General features: G+C 49.1%; 1 protein-coding gene across 3 annotated transcripts in view; it reads left to right on the forward strand.

The window, feature by feature from the left end:
- Nucleotides 1–18,817, forward strand: part of OSBPL10 (oxysterol binding protein like 10) — a 261,251-nt gene that overhangs the window by 236,665 nt on the left and 5,769 nt on the right. For all 3 annotated transcript variants that reach the window (XM_074312716.1, XM_019727744.2, XM_019727745.2), the window contains 3 exons: nucleotides 7,355–7,832; nucleotides 15,743–15,929; nucleotides 17,732–17,914. In XM_074312716.1, the coding sequence (XP_074168817.1) occupies nucleotides 7,355–7,832; nucleotides 15,743–15,929; nucleotides 17,732–17,914 (848 nt within the window). The remainder of the gene's footprint in view (nucleotides 1–7,354; nucleotides 7,833–15,742; nucleotides 15,930–17,731; nucleotides 17,915–18,817) is intronic.

Below are 18,817 nucleotides of genomic sequence, written 5' to 3' on the forward strand. Positions count from 1 at the left end.
GAGAGAGAGGGAGAGGGAGAGGGAGAGGGAGAGGGAGAGGGAGAGGGAGAGGGAGAGGGAGAGGGAGAGGGAGAGGGAGAGGGAGAGGGAGAGGAGAGGGAGAGGGAGAGGGAGAGGGAGAGGAGAGGGAGAGGGAGAGGGAGAGGGAGAGGGAGAGGGAGAGGGAGAGGGAGAGGGAGAGGGAGAGGGAGAGGGAGAGGGAGAGGGAGAGGGAGAGGGAGAGGGAGAGGGAGCTTTGATGTAAAAATGGAGCAGAAAATTGGGTGGATGCCGAAGGGGCATCTGGAGCTAGGAGAGGTTTGGTTTCTTCCGATGTTTGAATGCCAAAGGGAGTAGTTAGGACAGAGGGAGGAGATGACTGCAGGAACTTGGGTAGTGAAAGGACATGGGCCCAGTGCATGGGCACACGGGTGTCCTTACAGAGGACAGTTCGTCCATTGCAGCAGGAGGGCGGGCAGAGTGGAGGAGTGAGGACACCAGCAAATGGGCAGGGGGGCCCGTGTGTTTAAGCACGTGGCTCTGAGCCAGGCTGCCTGGGAGGCGTCCGAGCCGAGTTCCCTAACCCCTGAGAGCCTCATGTCCTTCTGTGAATGTCCCCATGGGGTTGCTCTGGTGTATGGACCGCGGTGTGTGTTCAGGATTCAGAGCAGAGCCTGGTGCACAGCAGCCCTATGAGAATGTTTGCTGCTGTGATCACCATGTGCGCGTTCTTGATGGAGGGCTTCGATTTCCCCGGGGTAGGGGACCGGGAGCAAGGTGATTAACTGAGAGTGAGAAAGACTAAAGACGGAAAGGTTGTTAGAGATGTGAAGAGGCAGGAGACAACAGGAAATGTTTGTCTCAGGGAGAGAAAGACTGTGGCAGGATTGCCACACGGGGGAACACTTACAGCTTCTAGGTCATGAATTTAAAGTGAGACCAGTCAGCGTGTTGTCTCTTTTTCTCCAGGACAGTTGAGCTGCCAGATTGAGGCATGGAGAGCATGAGGAGCTGGATTCAATCAGAGTTGAGGTTTGCTTAGTTAGTACCCCCGAGGGAGAGAGTGGCAGAGTTGCTGGGAGCAGATCAAAGGGAATAAGTGTAAGGTGGTGTGGGAGCCACAGGCAGATGGGTGGTGGACAGGACAAGGTCAATAGGTTTTGGTGAAGCTGGGGATGAGGCGAAGTGAGTTGGGACGTCAGCGGTGATGGGTGGGGAGTGGGAGGCTTGAGACTGAGATTACGGAGGTGGTAGTGACAGGTAACAACCAGATCCAAGGTGTGCCTATTTGTAACCAGCATGGATTCCTCAGGAGATTTAGCCTGAACTCCAGTTTTACAGATTCAGATGGGAGGGAGAGCTTCTAGAACAGTGAATTTCCAGCCCTTCCAGTCCTTTTCCTGATACCTTCAATTCTTCTCTCCAAATCTTGTTTTTATAATAATGCTCTGTCAAGCAAAGCCTGCTACCTATCCTGAATTGTTCGTCTTTTAATAGAAGATGCAGTAGTGACCTGGCTGCCCTAAGCTTGTCTGTACCACATGTCACGTGGGGGCAGCGTGTCATCTCCATGCTTCCTTCCCTGTGCAGTTGGCAGGAGCTCATCCATCCTGCTCCCCCGGAAAGAATTCCCGTGAGTCTTCAGACCTCCTGGGTGTGGCCATGAGGGGTCCATCATAGGCCTTGACCAATCAGAATTGGCTCACATTCCATCTTTCTACTTCTATTTAGCCTTCTGTAAATTATAAAAGCTTTCTGGGCTTTAGTTTTCTCACCTATAAAATGAACTAGTCACACCTGCTCACAGGTTATGGAGAAGATTGAACAACATAACGAGACGCCTAAGACACCGTGCTGGGCTTCAGTGCTATAAATGGTTTATGTTTGAAACGTTTCATGCATGCTTACAGCACTTTTCTTGGTTTATACAATTATTTCTCCTTTTTCTCAAATAATTGATTATTTACAGAAACATCCGAGGTGGTCTCAGGGGCTGCTCTGGTCTTCAGGGGACTTGCTTTTAGTCTTCAGCTTTGTCACTGAAACTTAGGTGACAACTTTGTGACTGATCTCTATTGTCTTTATCGTCCCCTGGTCTCTAGCAGAGTGAGCATTTTACTATGTGCTGGGTGGGCCAATTTTACACTATCATTTAATATTCCCCAAAAAGCCCCCGGAGGCTGGTATTCTGCTTTGCCCCATTTGACAGCAGAGGAAGTGAGTCTGGGAGAGATGAAGGTGCCCAAGGACCGGAGCTCACAGCTGAGTCCCTTCTGCAAGCCAAGGTCTGGGACTCTGAGGAAATAGAATAAAATTATATTTCAAATTTTCTAACAAAAATGTAAATGGATGCCTTCCATGATGTTCTAAGCACCTTGAGATGGGTATGAATGGAGCTGGTGCTTTAAGAAAAGCCAGGGGAGCCCTGTTAGCTCAGGAGAGAAACCTCTGGCAGTGTGAATGATCTGCCCTTTATTTTGTAAGGTTGGATTTTTGTGTATTTCCCTTGACTTCCTTAAAGGATTCCATAGGTCATCTCGGTGGGTGGTCTCGGCCTCTCTTGGCTTGCTTGTTTGCAGTGGGTGGGCTTGCCAGTCCAGGGACAGAGTATTCTGTAGATAACTCTCAAGGTTAGTAAGTTAACTGATATGTCTTTGGAGAAAAATGCACCTGCCTTGGGTCTGCCTTTGCAGAGGCCTGCTGTGTTCTCCGTTGGGGGGAAGGGACTATCCCTCTTTCTGTGGGGGCCCTTTGACTTTCTCAATGGGTGATCAATTATTTCCAAGTTCTAAGAGCCCAACCTGGAGATTATTTACTTCTAGATTGATGCAGCTTTAAATGTAATTAATTGTTTTCTGAGCCCCGAGTGCAGATCTTCTCTTTTATTTTTCCCTTTCCCCCGAATTGTTCATTGTCTTAATTATGTTAACGGGAGAAAAGGCAGCCCTTACTGATGGCTCCATAAATCTGCAGCAGCGATTCTAGCCATTTGGATGCCATCCGTCGGCGCAGCTGGGCCATCACTCACCTCTCCGTTGGAGGCAGACAGCCCAATTAGTACTCACCACTTCTTGGCTCTGTGTCTCCAGGTCCACCACCCAAAGAACAGATGATTAAGTGACTTATTCGCAAAGGCACCAAAAATAAATAAATAAAAAAGGCAGGGAGATCGTAGGAGAGACAGAAATCTGCTTTAATGAAAACTATGATATCTTGCCCAGAGTGTGCAGGGTGCTGCTTTTGACAGACATCGATCTGGTGTTCTGCACAAAACGCGGTCAGAGCATCCCAACAAGACGAAAGGGGAAACAGTCATTCCACTCCCAACCCATCTCCTCCATCTCTCCAGGTGCTCTACTTTCCCCAGCTCTGACAAAGCTACAGTATCGCTGTCAGGTGCAGAATATATATCCAGTGGGTTGGACTTGGCGTTGGCTGTGAGACCATAATTTCCGAGTCTGCAATTTCAGGAGGGTTGTCTTTGAAAATTGATAAGTTCTCAGGTATTGCATCCCTAATAGAGCCTTTTTCCTCCAACTTTTTATTTTGCACATTTTCTAATCTACAGTAGAGTTGCAAGACTAGTACAATGAACGTCCATACATCACCTTTATTGACCGATTGTTACATGTTGCCTCTTTGCATTTATTTCTTCTTCATTCCTCTCTCCCAATCTCTCCTCCCCTGCCTTTTTCTATTTCTCTGTTTCACTCTCTGCCTGTCCTTCTCTCTCCCTCTGAAACCCCAAATATATATGTGTAGTTCATTTTTTGATGGACCATTTCAGAGTATGTTGTAGAGATGACAGTTCCCCCCTACATCCATCGGTGAGAATCTCCTACAGGGACATTGTCCTACAAATTACATTTGTCATACTTGGGAAATTTAACATTGATACAATGCTATTTCATATACGGCCCACAGTAAAACTTTCCCAAATTATAATGTTCTTTATGGCTTCAATAAGAGCAAAAAGAGCATTGTGGGTGCTATGATGGAGATATATGTGGGGTGCAGTGAAGTTATGAAGGAGGGGGCTGTTGGTTTAGCCTTGGGAGCAGGAGCTGTCAGAAGAAGCTTCACAGAGGAGGTTACCATTGAGCTGAAGGCAAGAGAACAGGCGGAAAAGGGTAATAGGAGTTAATGTGTGTGTGTGGTGGGGGGAGGCCTGGGGGCAGAAAGTGAGGGATAATGTGAGACTAGAGAGAGGTGGGGTCCAAATTAGACTTTATTCACCTCTTACAGAGATTATAGAAAGATGAATGTGGCTGTGGTGTGGAGAAGAAGTAAGGGGGGCATGACAGAAAGCTGGAAGGCCAGTTAGAAGCTACAGCTGTGCTTTCCGGAAAGAGGGCACCATGCGAGTCCTTTCTTACTTGCCAAAGGTGTCCCTCCTGACTGTAATGTTAATGATAGCTTTTGGGCTGGTGAACTGCCTTGCCATTCCAAGGGAGTAGATAAGGGGCTCATGCCCCACCCTCTCCCCTGTGCGACCTCCTGCTCCCCCCACTGATTTATTCATCAGTGACAGTAGATGGGGTGATGGCCCCACATTTCCAGTTCTTATGTCCAGTGAACTCTTATCTTGCTAGTCCTCTGAGGGAAAGAAAATGTTCTCATTAGCCCAAAACAGACAATCACGGGTGTCAGGGGGAAGGGAAAGAACTTGAGGGTGGCAGTTGGGAGCCCTGAGGTCCCTTGCCTGCACCTCGCCTGGCAGGGTGCCTTCTCTCCCGTCCTCCCCTGTCTCTGTCCCCTCACCTCGGAGGCATTAAATTCCATCGTCTTAAAGGTCCCTCTTGTTTCTGATGTTCAGTGATTTGGGATTCTGAGCGGAGTCCTTTTTCTTATTTATGCTGCCTTAATCCTTCAGCCTCTGAGTTCGGAAATGCTGACTAAGGCAAAAAAACGCTTTCAATTCTTGCCCATTTCAAAAGTGCACCATGAGTAGATATTGTAGCTGATTCTTTCCTTGTCATTCAAGCGTGGGTACAAACACGAACGGTCTTGCTGACCAGAGATGGACTTGTTGCCAGAGAAGCCCCATTGCCACAGGCTGGGGAGAAGGACGTGCATCAAAGTCACGGAACCATCGTCACTTGGCGTTCTGTATGTCAGGGCTGACCTCCCTCCCAGTAACTCTGCCTGCTCCCTGAGCAGAGGGCCCCCGGGCCCTGGGAAGGAAGTGAGCCGGAAGTGGAGTGGTTTGGGGATGGTCTGGCCAGACGAACATTTGTGGCTTCTTTCCTTTTTACTTGATTTGGCCTCCTTGAGGGGGTTTCCACGTCTCCTTCAATCGGAAGTTTCCAACCTGTACAGCGTGTCTGGGGGAGTTTCTAGGGGAGAACTGGAGTGGCTCTAGGGGTGGGAAAGGGAGAGATGGTGAGTGTTTGGGGGCTATTGTACCTCCCTTTTTCCTCTGCCATCGGCCACCTGCATGGTGGGAGGCCACGGGGAGAACACAGCAGCCTGGCCCCTGGGAGCTTCATTGGAAGAGCAGGCCCCGGAGCGCAAGGGGATGGCTGCTGCTGATGACCTGGCCCGCAAAAGACACAGGAAGCAATAACAGTGGCATCTGAAGGCCACCTGAGCCAAGGTGTGCTTTTCCTGGCTGGCTCGTATCCTTGAGCAGCCAGATTTTCACTTTTGTCAAGTTGTGGCTGAAAGAAAAATCAGGAAAGTCCCTTGAAGTTGCATAGTTGTGTTTCAGATAATGTTTCTTCTTCCAGCATATTATAAAAGCAAAGCAGAAAGATATTAAAAACAAAAGTGAAAATCATTCATTTCTATCAACGAGAGATGCTAACATTTGAGATCTTTTTATGATACTTGGATTGTAGTTTAAGCTCAATTTTACATCCAGCTGCTTTTTAACTTAACACGTTGCGTATGGCGGGGTTTAAATCCCTCGTGAAGATTCTCGTGATCCGTATGCAACGTGTTAACACAGGTATGTTTTCCTCCGACTGTTTTTAAATGAAAGATAGGCATTCACAAAGATACGAAGTGGGCTGGGCTTTCTCTAGTTTCCTCTGAAATCTCTGCATTGCTGATCTCATGTCTGCCTGTCCGTCTCTGTCAGGATATGTCTCTTCCATTGTATCTACATCCTTCGCAACGAAGGGCCTTAGTAAGCTGATGTGGAGGCAAGGTGACAGATCTGTAAGCCGTGATACTCATAGTTAGTGATGTGCCCCTTGCAAATGTTTTCATGGGAGTTAGGGACCCATGTGAAGGAAGGACAGATGTGGTCATGGAAGGAGGGAGCGTAACCCTGCTGCGTGACCTTGGTCAACTTGCTTGAACGCCTTTCGCCTCACTCAATGTGAGATGCTCCAGGTCAAAGCGAGCTGTGTCATACTAAGTGGGTCGGTGATTAACACCCTGCAACTAAGTCATTGAAAATCCTCCCAGAGCCCTGAGAAACAGGCTCTCTCTTTCGTGTATCAGTAATAGTAATGAGTTACCTGCTTTCCAGCCCAGTTTTCAAATGTCTCTCATTTGCTTTAAATGACCTAATCACTAGGTTGCCATCATTTGGGCTTGTATGGGGAGTGACTACCTAGATCCACTTTGGATCAGCGACAGGTCTCTTTGCCCAGCCCCAGACACAGCCGTGCAGATTTCTCCTTCTCTATGGTAATAGGGCCAGTAACACTTCTACAGGTGCCAGTCCATTTAGCAGAAGATTCTCTATTAAGTACCAGCCTACTTTGTAACTTCTGCTCGTGTCTTCTGGTCCAGCCTTGTGGAGCAGGCTCTGCAAATGGCCCCCCTTCTCTGTGGCAGCTCCGTGGACATTGTCCTGGAGACCTGAGCCAGGGGCCCGTTCGACACTCCCACCTGCCTTGATCATGTTGGGGTGTTTACAGAGATCTCCAAATAGACACTCTTGGTGGTGGTGGGTTCTGGTCTACCTGGACCCCCTTTGATGCGGCACCAACAAAGCCTAATATCCATGTTTGTGGGAACACACTGAGCCCCCGTGGTTCTGCCCGATAAACATGAAAGAGCCCTTCCAAGCTGTTTTCGCCACATCTCTAAATAATAGGGAGTAAAAAGGGGGCTGTGTGTTAGGAGAGTGGTGGCTGTGGAGAGACAGAAGCTGTTGTTTTAGCCCAGGTGAGCAAAGAAGGAGATTGCTCAGGGAAGTCTTATCCATAGAGCTGGGTTGGCATTGGTGCCACCATGGCAGCCATTCCCACTTTCTTCAATATTTTTTACCCTGATTTGTCATTTGTATACAAAGCCAAAGAAATCATTCCCTGGCATAAGCCATTGTGAATTTGCTTGATGGCAGTTGCAGCCTTCGTTTTTATTTTCCTTTGCATGTAAACAGGGATTTCTGTCTGACTTGGTCTCCTTCCAAATGCAGGTGGTGCTTCCCACATTCATTCTGGAGAAGCGATCCTTGCTGGAGATGTACGCAGACTTCATGGCACACCCAGACCTGCTACTGGCCGTAACTGCAGGAGCCACACCAGAGGAGAGGGTCATCTGCTTCGTGGAGTATTATCTCACAGCCTTCCATGAGGGCCGCAAGGGGGCGTTGGCCAAGAAGCCCTACAACCCCATCATTGGTGAGACGTTTCACTGCTCCTGGGAAGTTCCCAAGGACCACGTCAAGCCAAAGAGGACTGCTTCCCACTCTTCTGCCAGCCACGAACCCCCAATGGCCGATGACCCTTCCAAAAACTACAAACTAAGGTTTGTAGCTGAGCAAGTGTCCCATCACCCGCCCATCTCCTGCTTCTACTGTGAGTGCAAGGAGAAGAGACTGTGCATCAACACTCACGTATGGACCAAAAGCAAGTTCCTGGGCATGTCCGTGGGGGTCTCCATGATAGGAGAAGGTAAGCCATGGCGTATGTGTGATGGAGTTTCACTCTTACACAGTGACATTTGTATACCTGATGGATGATTTTGTGTGTGTTCTTTGTTTGTATTTTGTTTTGAAATTGTCTGGGGGGGGGGCGGGGCGTGGACAGGAGGGATGAATTTTGTTACTTGAAGACCAGGTCCTGGTAATTTCCCAGTGGCGCCAAAGTGATGGACGAGATGGGATGCAGCTGTTTGCTTAACTCGCCGCCCACCTGGATCTTTACATGTTGTGCGCGTGTGTGTGAGCTGCCTTACATACGCTTTATTTTCAGATTTGCATGAATATTAGAGTGGCTCCAAATCCGTGAGACGCACTTTTATTTATTCTCACTGGTTTCTCTGGCTCAGAGACCATGAGGATAATAGTACTATTCAAATGTGCTCCTAAAATTCCCAAGGCAAATCTCTGGACTCTGTGCTACAGAGTCTGAAGGAAGAACACAGTATAATCAAACCACTCCTAGATTACATGTATCTGTTTTAGCAAATAGCTGTGAATGCAGTTGATTGTTTGAAGAAATCTATAATATTCTTGTTAAATTCAAGCATCTGTATTAATGGTTCTTTAACTTTTTTTTGAGTCACAAATCCTTTTGAGATGCTAAGGCAATAGATTCATTTCTCAGGAAAAAAAAAAAATCCAACCCACAATTTGGCTTTCAGTTTCATGGAGTACATGGATACTTGGAAGCCCTTCCCAAAGCCCATGAAATAAGAACACCATTCACTTAGCACATTTTTGTTGAGCATCTACTAGATGCCAGACACTGTCTTAAGAGCTACAGATACTTGTATGAACAAAACAGACCAAAAAAGTCTCTGTCTTCATGAAGCTTCTATTCTATTCTACTAGGGAAATAAAAGTATGTTTGTTGTGTTGGAAAGTAAGTGCTATGGAGAAAAATAAAGCAGAGAAGGGACATGGAAGTGGTGGGGAGAGGGGGGCAGTGGAGCTTTAGCATGGGATGGGATAGCAGCGGGGAAGGCATCACTAAGGTGACATTTGAGCAAAGACCTGAAGTAGGTGATAAAGGACAAGCCTTCTTGGTGACCAGGGGAAGAATGTGTGCAACAGAAGAACGAGGCGTAGGTCCCGATATGTGGGTGGGAGATGGGAAGCCCATATGCCTGGAGCAGGGTGAATGAGGCAGGGATTGGAGAAGACAAGGTCGGAGAGGAGACTGTGGCCAGGTCACGTCGGGCCGTGGGGCCATTGCTAGAGGTGTTGGCTTTTCTACTGAGTGAGCTGTGAAGACATTGAGAGTTTTGAGCAAGAGTATCATGATCTGACTTATCATTTAGGAAGATTGTTCCAGCTGTTGTTGAAAATAGACCATAAGAGGGGTAAAGATGGAAGCAAGGAGACCAGTCAGGAGATTCTGAAAATAATCCAGGCAAGAGATGATGTTGGCTTGGACTCGGGTGGAAGTGGTGGAAGAGGTAAAACGTGGTAAGTCTGGACGTATTCTGAAGTATAGTGAGCCGAGGGGTTGTGCCTGTGGATGGGGCGTGCGTATGAGAGAAAGGAGACGCCAAGGCTTCTGAGCTGAGCTACTTGAAGGACAGAATAGCCATTAATTGAGGTGGGAAGACAAAGGGCTGGGGGAAGGAGAGCTAGTTTAGAGGGAGAGGATAGGAGCTCAGTTAGGTTGTGTTATGGGGTAGGCATTCAAGCAGAGTGCTTGAGTTGACAGTTGTATATACAGGCTGGGGTTGTGGGGGGAGGTCCCAGCTGAGGTAAAAATTTGTAATTTAAGACCTTGAGCACTGGTCCCCACCGCCCTCCAGCATTAAGAGGTCCAAAAGATGAAGAGCACCAGTCAAGGAAACTGGGCTGGGGGCTCGAGAAGTAGATGGGATGGAAGAATGAATTTCCTGTAAGCCAACGGGGTGCCTGAAACCACAGATAGCACCAAATGCTACATGTACTGTTGTTTCCCATACGCATATACCTATGATAAGTTTACTCTCGTGCTTTGGGTTAATCTGATAACCCAGAGAACTACGAAGTGACTGGCGAGCGGAGAGGGTACATAGTGTGGATACACTGGACCCAGGGGTGATTCATGTCCCAAGTGGGACTGAGTGAGTCAGCATGAGACCAGGAGAGACAGAAATTCCTGCCCTTGGGGAGCTGATGTTCTAATGGATGAGTCAGACAGAAGGCAAGATACGTGCAGGAAATCTGCAATGACAGGTGATGGCTGGGTCTAACAAGACAAAGCAGAAAAGGATGACCGTGGGTATGCTGCAATTTCTAATAGGGCGACCTCGAGGAGAATGGAGCCTTTACGTAAAGGATTGAAGCAGGGGAGAGAGTAAGCCATGGAGATGGCTTAAGGAAGGGTGTTCTGAGCAGAAAGAACAGCAAGTCGAATACCTGAGGTGTGAGTGTGTGGCTGGGTCCTCTGGGAACATCCTGAGGCCCGTGAGGCTGGAGCAGAGTGAGTGGGGGGCCGGGTAGAGGAGACAAGGTCAGAGAGCAGGGCCAGGTCATGGGGACTGGTTTGGGGTCCTGGAGGGACTTGGCTTTTTCTCTGAGTGAGATGGGAGTCAGTGGAGGGTGGATATGATTTTGGCAGCATCCCCATGGCAGCTGGTGTGAAGACTAGACTGAAGGTGGGAATGGGGAGGGCTCTGTGGCAAAGCTAGAAGTAGACAGACAAGTTGTTTCTTTTCTCTTCCTCCCTCCTACACACACACATACACACACTCACACTTTAAATCTGAGATAATAAGTGCGCTGTGCATATAACACCGTCTGATAAAACCAAATGCATTTTCTGGTCCACAGAAAGTATTCAGGTCCTTTCTGGGGATTTCCCTGCACTCAGCAGAAACACCTGTTGCCACAGGTCAAGGCGTGGGAAAACCACAGACACTTAAATTAGGACATATGAGTAGGCTGGACACCTCCCAGTCTCTGGGCCCCCAAAGCAGGGATTCTTTTTTTTTTTTTAATATTTTATTGGGGAAGGGGAACAGGACTTTACTGGGGAACAGTGTGTACTTCCAGGCCTTTTTTCCAAGTCAAGTTGTCCTTTCAATCTTAGTTGTGGAGGGCGCAGCTCAGCTCCAGGTCCAGTTGCCGTTGTTAGTTGCAGGGGGCACAGCCCACCATTCCTTGCGGGAGTTGAACCAGCAATCTTGTGGTTGAGAGGACGCCGTTCCAACCAACTGAGCCGTCCGGGAGCTCAGCGGCAGCTCAGCTCAAGGTGCCGTGTTCAATCTTAGTTGCAGGGGGCGGACCCCACCATCCCTTGCGGGACTCGAGGAATTGAATTGGCAACCTTGTGGTTGAGAGCCCACTGGCCCATGTAGGAATCGAACCGGCAGCCTTCGGAGTTAGGAGCATGGAGCTCTAACCGCCTGAGCCACCGGGCTGGCCCCAAAGCAGGGATTCTTGATATAGAAGAATATCTGGAAATTTTCCCCAATGGTAACCATTTGCAAATCTGTTTCTGATTTAGGGACTTCTTCAGAGAAACGCAAGTCTTTCTGTAGCCTCTGTGATGCTTCCTTTTCTCACCAAATAGCAGGTGCCCCACCCGCCCGCAGCCATCCATCCACCAGATGGCTGGGCTCTGGTGAGGAGGTGGGTGGGGAAGAACATAGCCTGTGTGCCTGTTTCAATGCTATTTCTTCCCTCCCAGCCCATTTGCTTGCCTCTCCCATCTTCCTCGATTATCTGTACCCTCATCCATCCTGTCAGCCCTCCCGGGTCTCCAGCCCTTCCATTTAAGCCATACTTCCCCCAGGGCTCCTTCCTTGGCCCAGCAGAATCGATGGCCTCTGTCCATCTCCTCGGAAACTTCACTTGAGAGTGGTGGGGTCCTTGGATCCCTGCTTTCCCCACTCTGTCCCCTGCTGTGAGCCAACAGTTTCCGTTTCTCTTGTTGGCAGTTAAGTGTCTGTGTCTCCATACGGTTGGTCGTCCTCTGATATCCCAGCGTCTTAGCTCCCCTGTTCCTGACAGGCTGCTCGTAGGGGCCGAGGCCTGTAATGCCCTCTGCACAGCGCCAGGCACGCTGGGAGATGCAGACAAAGCTCTTACTGCAGGGGTTAGAAACCATATAACGCCTTCTCCTGAGGCCCTCTGCTATGGCCATTCCTGAAGCTGAATTAGAATTTGCTGTTCACACTTTTTCTACCTGCCTGAAAATTCAACTTAGAACTTCTCAGGAGGGAGTTGAAATCAGGAAGAAAATTCTGGAAAGAGACTCTGTTAGGCTCGCTCCCTGGACATAGCCCTTCCTGGCCACCCACCCAGGGTGTTCCTGGTGTGGACAGACCTGGGAGGGGTCAGGGGACTGCTGGGCTCATTCTTGGAGTCCTTCAGTAGCCACGCCCTCCTTGCTTTCATATTAATTACGTGTTCACTCTGTGACACACATGCTCTTATTTTGCCACACAAAATACTTCCAAGAATCCCCAAACTTCAAAGCAAAAGGTTCTGGTTCCTGTACGCAGAGCTCCTTCGGACAGCAGGCGTTGGAAGGGGGGATGTTTTTCTTTTCTCACGTATTCCCTGCATGGATCCAGCCACCCTTCCATGAATTGGTTGATTGTGTTTGAAGTAACCTCTTTTTCAACCCCTCATTTTAAACTTTAGATCTTAGATGGGTCCCCTTGAAATTTTGTACATAAATACATGGGCTTATCTTTTAAATTATGCGTTAGGCTGTGGCATATTTGGCTATCATAAAATGCCATTATGAGGTTCTTCATTATGCCTTGAAATCACTTAGATTGCAGCTCAGAGCCTACCCCATCCCTCACGGGTCCTGAGCTCTGACACTGAAAGCCCCTAATTGAGACGTGTTCAGTCACCCGGCAGCTATGTCCATGGGGAAGCAGAGGCCCTCTCCTCATTACCCCCACCCTGCTGGTGAGCCAAGGCCTATTCAGCTGCTCTCGCAACCCGTCTCCCCCCACACACACCAGAGCTGGTGCTCAGCAAATGGCACAGCCTCTTAATTGAGTCTGTGGGGAAAGGCAATTAGTTCTAGTAAGAGAAGTGACACGTTTGCTCGGTGCTGATGAATGTGGATGCCGCTGATGCCTGCAGACCAATTCCCCAGAGCTACTCTCTGTGATTCTGTGCTTTCTGGAGTAAACGTGCTCTCAGAATATTTTGGTTCCTCGCATTGAGATCGGGTACAAAATTATTTTAAATTTATCAGTTTGAAAATCTTAATGCTTGGCCTTATGTTTATTGATAAATCAGGTTGTGGGGATTTAAAACGCGTGTCTTTCATCTTGAGGATGGAAGGATTGATTTGTTTTTGTTTTGGGGGGGCGTTTTTCAGCTCCTCTCAGCTCTTAGGCTGATGCAAAAGTAGCTTTCATTTGTGATCTCGTCCATAAGTCTAGTTTTAATATATTTGGTCTTTTGTTCCTATTAGCGGCAGGTATTTTTTGTGTGCAACCCTGAAAAAAGGAGTTAGTGTTGAGAAGCCATAATTACAGGTGATTTAATGAGTGAGCACCCATTTATGGGTTTTCAGAAAAGAGCCAAAGGAATGTGATGTGGCCAGTGCCTTCAAACCAGCTTCGCTGTGCGGCTCACTGCCTTCTGGGAACTGGACAGCAATTTCACCTCGGTTTAGATTTCTCTAAAGATGACTGGCATCTAAGGATGCCTCCCATCTATCTCTTCATCCCACCACCAGACTTTGTGATTTCCTCTTTACTCCCAAATGTTAATACTGTCATTAAGAATCCACCCATCAAGACAGCTGGTGTCAAGAGAGAGGAGTGGTTAGGATATAAAACGTTCGGGCTCCTGGTGGTGTGTCATCAGGCTGTGTGCTCGGAGCTGAGTTTCAGAGTTGCCTTCCCATCCTCCCCACAACCCTGTGAAGCACGGGCACCATTATCCCTGGGTCACAGATGAGGAAACCGAGGCACAGAGAAGTTAAGCTCACCAGGCTGGTGAGCAACTTGGAATGATCCTCTAAGAACTCATCCAGGTCTTTAAAAAACAATGTGGCATGTTCTCTGTGTAAATGTGTTGGAAAGAAAACATCGGTTGTATGGTCCTACCTTGCTAAGGTTGTATTAGTGAAGGAGACCAGGAAGACTGAGCGTGAGCAGCTCATGGCTGTGTGTGGTCCTAGTCTGAAGGGAGAGGCTGCTGGCAAGATATGCAAATGGGCGAGAGATGCAAATGGGCGAGAGTCCGCAGGGACTCCCAGTTAAGGACAGGAAGGGCTGACCACAAGACAGGGACACCACAGACATCAGCGAGGAGGGGTTGCTGTCAGAGACACATTGGCCACCTGGGAGGATTTCCCTACCAACTAATCCATGGGCACAGAGGGCAGGGGGACCGTCTTCTCTGAGGCCTAGAAGGTGGGGTGACTAACATCCTCCTCTAAGGGGCCGGGACCTCTCCCCGCTGCCACGAGACTGAGATTGTGGCTGGCATTCGAGGGACCAGGTGGCGTGTGAGTAGAACTGGGGCAGGAAGGGGAATCCGAGGTGACCTCTTTCTTTTCAACTTTCACTTCTGACTGGTTCTTCTTGACAGTTGGTCTCATGTCTGTGTTTGGCATGAGCTACACTTTTCCGTCTGCTTTGGGCTGTCTTTTCAAGCAACCTAATTCAGGGAAGTCAGACACAAAGCAGGTTTGGAAACAGGAAATAGATCAGGTGTGGCCATTCTCCTCCTCATCAGAAGGGTCCTGATCAGAAGCTATAAGGACGGAGACACCGATGTCTGATTCAGTGGCCTTGATAATCGCCGGGCCCAGAATCAGCTGGAGTGGAGCTGTGAGGGCCTGTGTCCAGGGAGCTGAGCCCCAGTGCTGGGAAGGGATGCGAGAATGTGCCGGATACAGAACAACTCAGGGCCTCTGCCAGCCTGCACGGTGGGCCTCCGTGGGAAGTGAAATGCTGCCTGTTAACACAGAGGCAGCCCTGTGGGTGGCCGGCTAGACCAGCCAAAGCAAGGGCTGGATTTCAGCCCTCGCTGGGCACCTGCGTGCACTTCACAAACTATTTAGCAGCTCTGGGAGTGTGTGTGTTTTTTTGCGGGGGAGGGGGCGTTCATATCAGCCTTTGGGAATTTAATGAAAACCGTGACCCTTTTCCCTAGAAAAATAGACAAACCCACCCACATACTTTTGCATTGTTTAAAGAGGATTAGACCTATTCATGCGTAATGCTTGGGTCCTAGGATGGAGAACCCCTGATCTAGAGATGGGTGGGTTATGCGTGTCGAGCTCCAGTGCATGGCCGATACCCTCCTGGGTTGCTGACAGCAGCTGCACAGTCTGATTTCTCGAATTGAAGTTGTCTCTGCTGCTCTGAGGATAAAGTCAAAATGCCTTAACATTCTGTTTTGCAGTTTGAAACACAAGGTCTGGCCCCTCCTGACTTGGCCATACCTGTACACACCACCCCCCGTTCTGCTTGTGGGCCCTTTTCTCAGCCCCTTCGTGTCACCAGGCTGCTTCCCACCACCTGGCCTTTGCATGTACCTTTCCTTCTGCCTGGAATCATTTTCCTTTTCCCCTTCACCTACTTAACTCTCATCCAGCTCAAGTGTCCCTTCTTCAGGGAAACCTTCCTTCCAGGTCAACTCCTGTTGGAGGCATCCATGTCTTCTTCACAGTTATAAGTTTGTGTTTGCTTTGTGATTAATTAATGTCCACCTTTCCGTTGTGCTCCTTAAGGGCAGACAGTGGGTCTGTCTTGTTCACCACTGTATTCTCAGCGCCTCACACACTGCCTGGCACACAGTAGGGCACACAGTGAATAAATACATAGCGAATGACCTTTGCACAGGTGGGAGACCCAGAGCCCCCGGCGGGAGGCCTTGTGGCCCCAGCTGCCTTTTTGTGTGTCTGTGCCTAACTTCCCTCCTCTCTCCCTGGAGGTGTGCTGACGCTCCTGGAACACGAGGAGGAGTACGTGTTCACCCTGCCTAGTGCCTACGCTCGCTCTATTCTCACCATCCCCTGGGTGGAGCTTGGAGGAAAAGTCAGCATCAGCTGTGCCAAGACTGGGTACTCGGCCACCGTGATATTCCACACGAAGCCTTTCTACGGAGGGAAAGTTCACAGGTAGGAACTGGCCTGGGGGCTCCAACTTTGTCTCTTCACAATGCCCTGAGTTTCTTTTCTCCTTCAGAAATTGGTTTCCGGCCATAGGATTAGTTAAAAATCAAGATAAAGTTGTTAATATCTTTCTGTCAAAAGAACTGCTGCTTTGTTCCCCCCTCACATGGCAGTTTTTTGAACCCTCCCCCATGTAAATTTACGGTAAAATCCTTTGGTGATGTATTGGCAAAACACACCCGAGAATAGAAGGCACTTTGTTACAATAAACTTTCCCTTCCGAGGCCGCAGCCTGTTTCTCTGCCCTGAAGCAATTTGATCTTCACTCGGACACTGCCTGCGAGCCTCCCGTTTCATGCTGTCTTGGCTCCACTAAATGTCCTGAATCCCATATCGTCTGTGAGGTCAGGACCGTTTATTTCCTTTAGAAACTGGGGAAGCTCAATCCCACGAAATCCTGCGGCTTGCGGAAGCGCAATGTTGGTTTCCCTGCTCGTTATTAAAAAGCCCTTCTTCAGAGTTGATCCTCATATAAACAAGCTCCCACATCTGCCCTTTCTCTTGGAAAGGATCCTGTGTGACATTCACGTGAGGATGTCGGAGGGTGGTGTGGGAAAGCAGATGCCTTCCATGGCCATTTCGGAGCCAGACACACCAGTTCACAACCTGATCGAGTGCACTTCTCCGCAGCTCCACACCCCTTTATACCAAGTTGGTAGCTTGCAGTCAGCTGAGATGGGGCCACACAGAAACTGGCAAATGCTATGAATCTGGTTGTTATAACTTGAGCAGCACACCACTGACACCTTTCCACGGTGCGCAGCCCAGAGCTTTTTGCCTCGCCACCCAGGAACTCGGGCTGTGTTCAGGCTCAGGGAGGCAGCTTCTAAGCCTGTGTTTGAAAACTAAATCCAACCTGCGCTGGGCCATTAGGAAGTGAGAAGCTTGGTCCTAGTAGGCCTGGCTGCTTGGAGCAGGCTTCCCTGATTCTGCTCTGTTCCTCTGACTGCAACAAGCCTCAAGGTAGAGACGGAGCTGGGCTCTGCGTTCACCCAGAGCTGGAGACCTGGAGCTCCCTCAGGCCAGCCAGGCAGGTGAAGCGAGAGACCACAAATCTCCACAACCGTCTTCTAAAAGCCAGGTTGAAGGTGGTCCCTCCGAGCCGCTGCTGTGTTGGAAGGTATTGGTGCGAGGCCGAGAGGCTAGTTTCTGCTCGGCCTTCGTACAGAACGTGCACTGAACATTTCTGTCCTCGTCTGGTGGGCTTGTGAGCAGCCGTGTTTGACCCACAGTCTGATTTGACCTTGTTTAGGGATTGAAAAGTTCTCTGTACACTCACACTTTTTTGGTGGTTAAAATGTAGCACTATTAGATGCTGTTTGGGGACGGGTGGTGGCAGGGGGGTGGGAGAGGAAAAGGGTATATTTTGTTTATTTTTACTGAATTTACTGCTGGATTTCCACGCCAGTGATAACAACTGACATAGCCTTTCCATATTATCAAACCTTAAAATGAATATCGCTGTATTACCATTAACTTGTCCATAGACTTTATTAAACTCTTGCCAATTTTCCACCAATGCCTTCTTCTTCTGCTCAAGGATATTAGGTCACATCATCATTTTAAGAGCTAGTCTTTGAGCAAAACAGCCAAAAACTATTCCTCCTCCCCTACTTCCCACCAAAAAAAAAAAAAAAAAAAAAAAAAAATCTCTAAATGTGAGTCTACCTTTTGTGAATCCACCTTTTGAAGTCAGTCTCTGTTTCGATCATCTCTCAAAGCATGTTCATTTGACTTATTTCATCCAGGGTCACGGCAGAAGTGAAGCACAACCCCACCAACACCATTGTCTGTAAAGCCCACGGGGAGTGGAACGGCACCTTGGAGTTCACCTACAGCAGCGGGGAAACCAAAGTCATCGACACGACCACCTTGCCCGTGTACCGTAAGAAGATCAGGCCTCTGGACAAGCAGGGCCCCATGGAGTCCAGGTGGGGAACAGGCTGTTTCTCTCCAGCTTAGTTGTCTTGAGGCTCAACCCAGGGGACAAACAAGGAAGCTGTAGAAAGCTCAGCTAATGGAAATGGGCCAGAAATCACGTTCTTCTGACTTGTGGAGATATTTGCGTTTTCCATGTGCACCACTTAGGAGTAGAACCTTTGCATAGCTTTCAGTGTCACTGTTCTGCACGTAGGGGTAGAGTATGGAGCCCAGCCTATTGGGCGGTAGTAGCAGGACAAGGGACCGATGGCTGCAGGAAAGAAAGCCATCCCCTTGCCCACAGCACCTCTGATGAAGCCTTCCCTGAGCCAGGGACTCTGGCTCTTATCATGGCGTGGCTGTTGTTTTGGGTTTGACCGTTGAAAACAAAACTGATTACCTTGTGTTCACGCAAGGATCGAGTAGGTTAGCTGCTCCTCATTAAGATTCTTTGCTGCCTCAGTTAGCCCAGGGGAACTCAGAATTCAGCCTGGAGCAGGGATGGCGTCTGGTACCAGGGTAAGATAGAGGGGCGCTACCTGTTTTTGTCGTATATATGTGGATGTTACTGAAACATGGGGTTAAACTAGGGGGCAATCAAGCCCAGCCCACCTTGTTTTCCAGAGGAAACAGCCGTGGGAGGTGGAGTGGCAGGTCCAGGGGCTCCCTTGCTGCTCAGAGCACCTGATCTCCCTCACCTTGCTGGGTCTTCCAGGCCTTACCTGCAGAGGCAGAGGAGGGACCATCTGCGTGGCTAGCTGGGCCACAGGTTGGCCCAGTTACCGTATCTCAGCCCTCACAGTGGTGCCAGGCCTCAGGGTAAGGCTCCCAGGCCTCACCCAGTTAGCTTCCTTGCAGGGGAACCGCTGCCCCATTATGACCCCGGTGAGTCAAGGCAGAGCCAGTATCCAGTG

This window comes from Rhinolophus sinicus, linkage group LG10, assembly GCF_036562045.2.
Source record: "Rhinolophus sinicus isolate RSC01 linkage group LG10, ASM3656204v1, whole genome shotgun sequence".
In the NCBI taxonomy this organism is placed as follows: domain Eukaryota; kingdom Metazoa; phylum Chordata; class Mammalia; order Chiroptera; family Rhinolophidae; genus Rhinolophus; species Rhinolophus sinicus.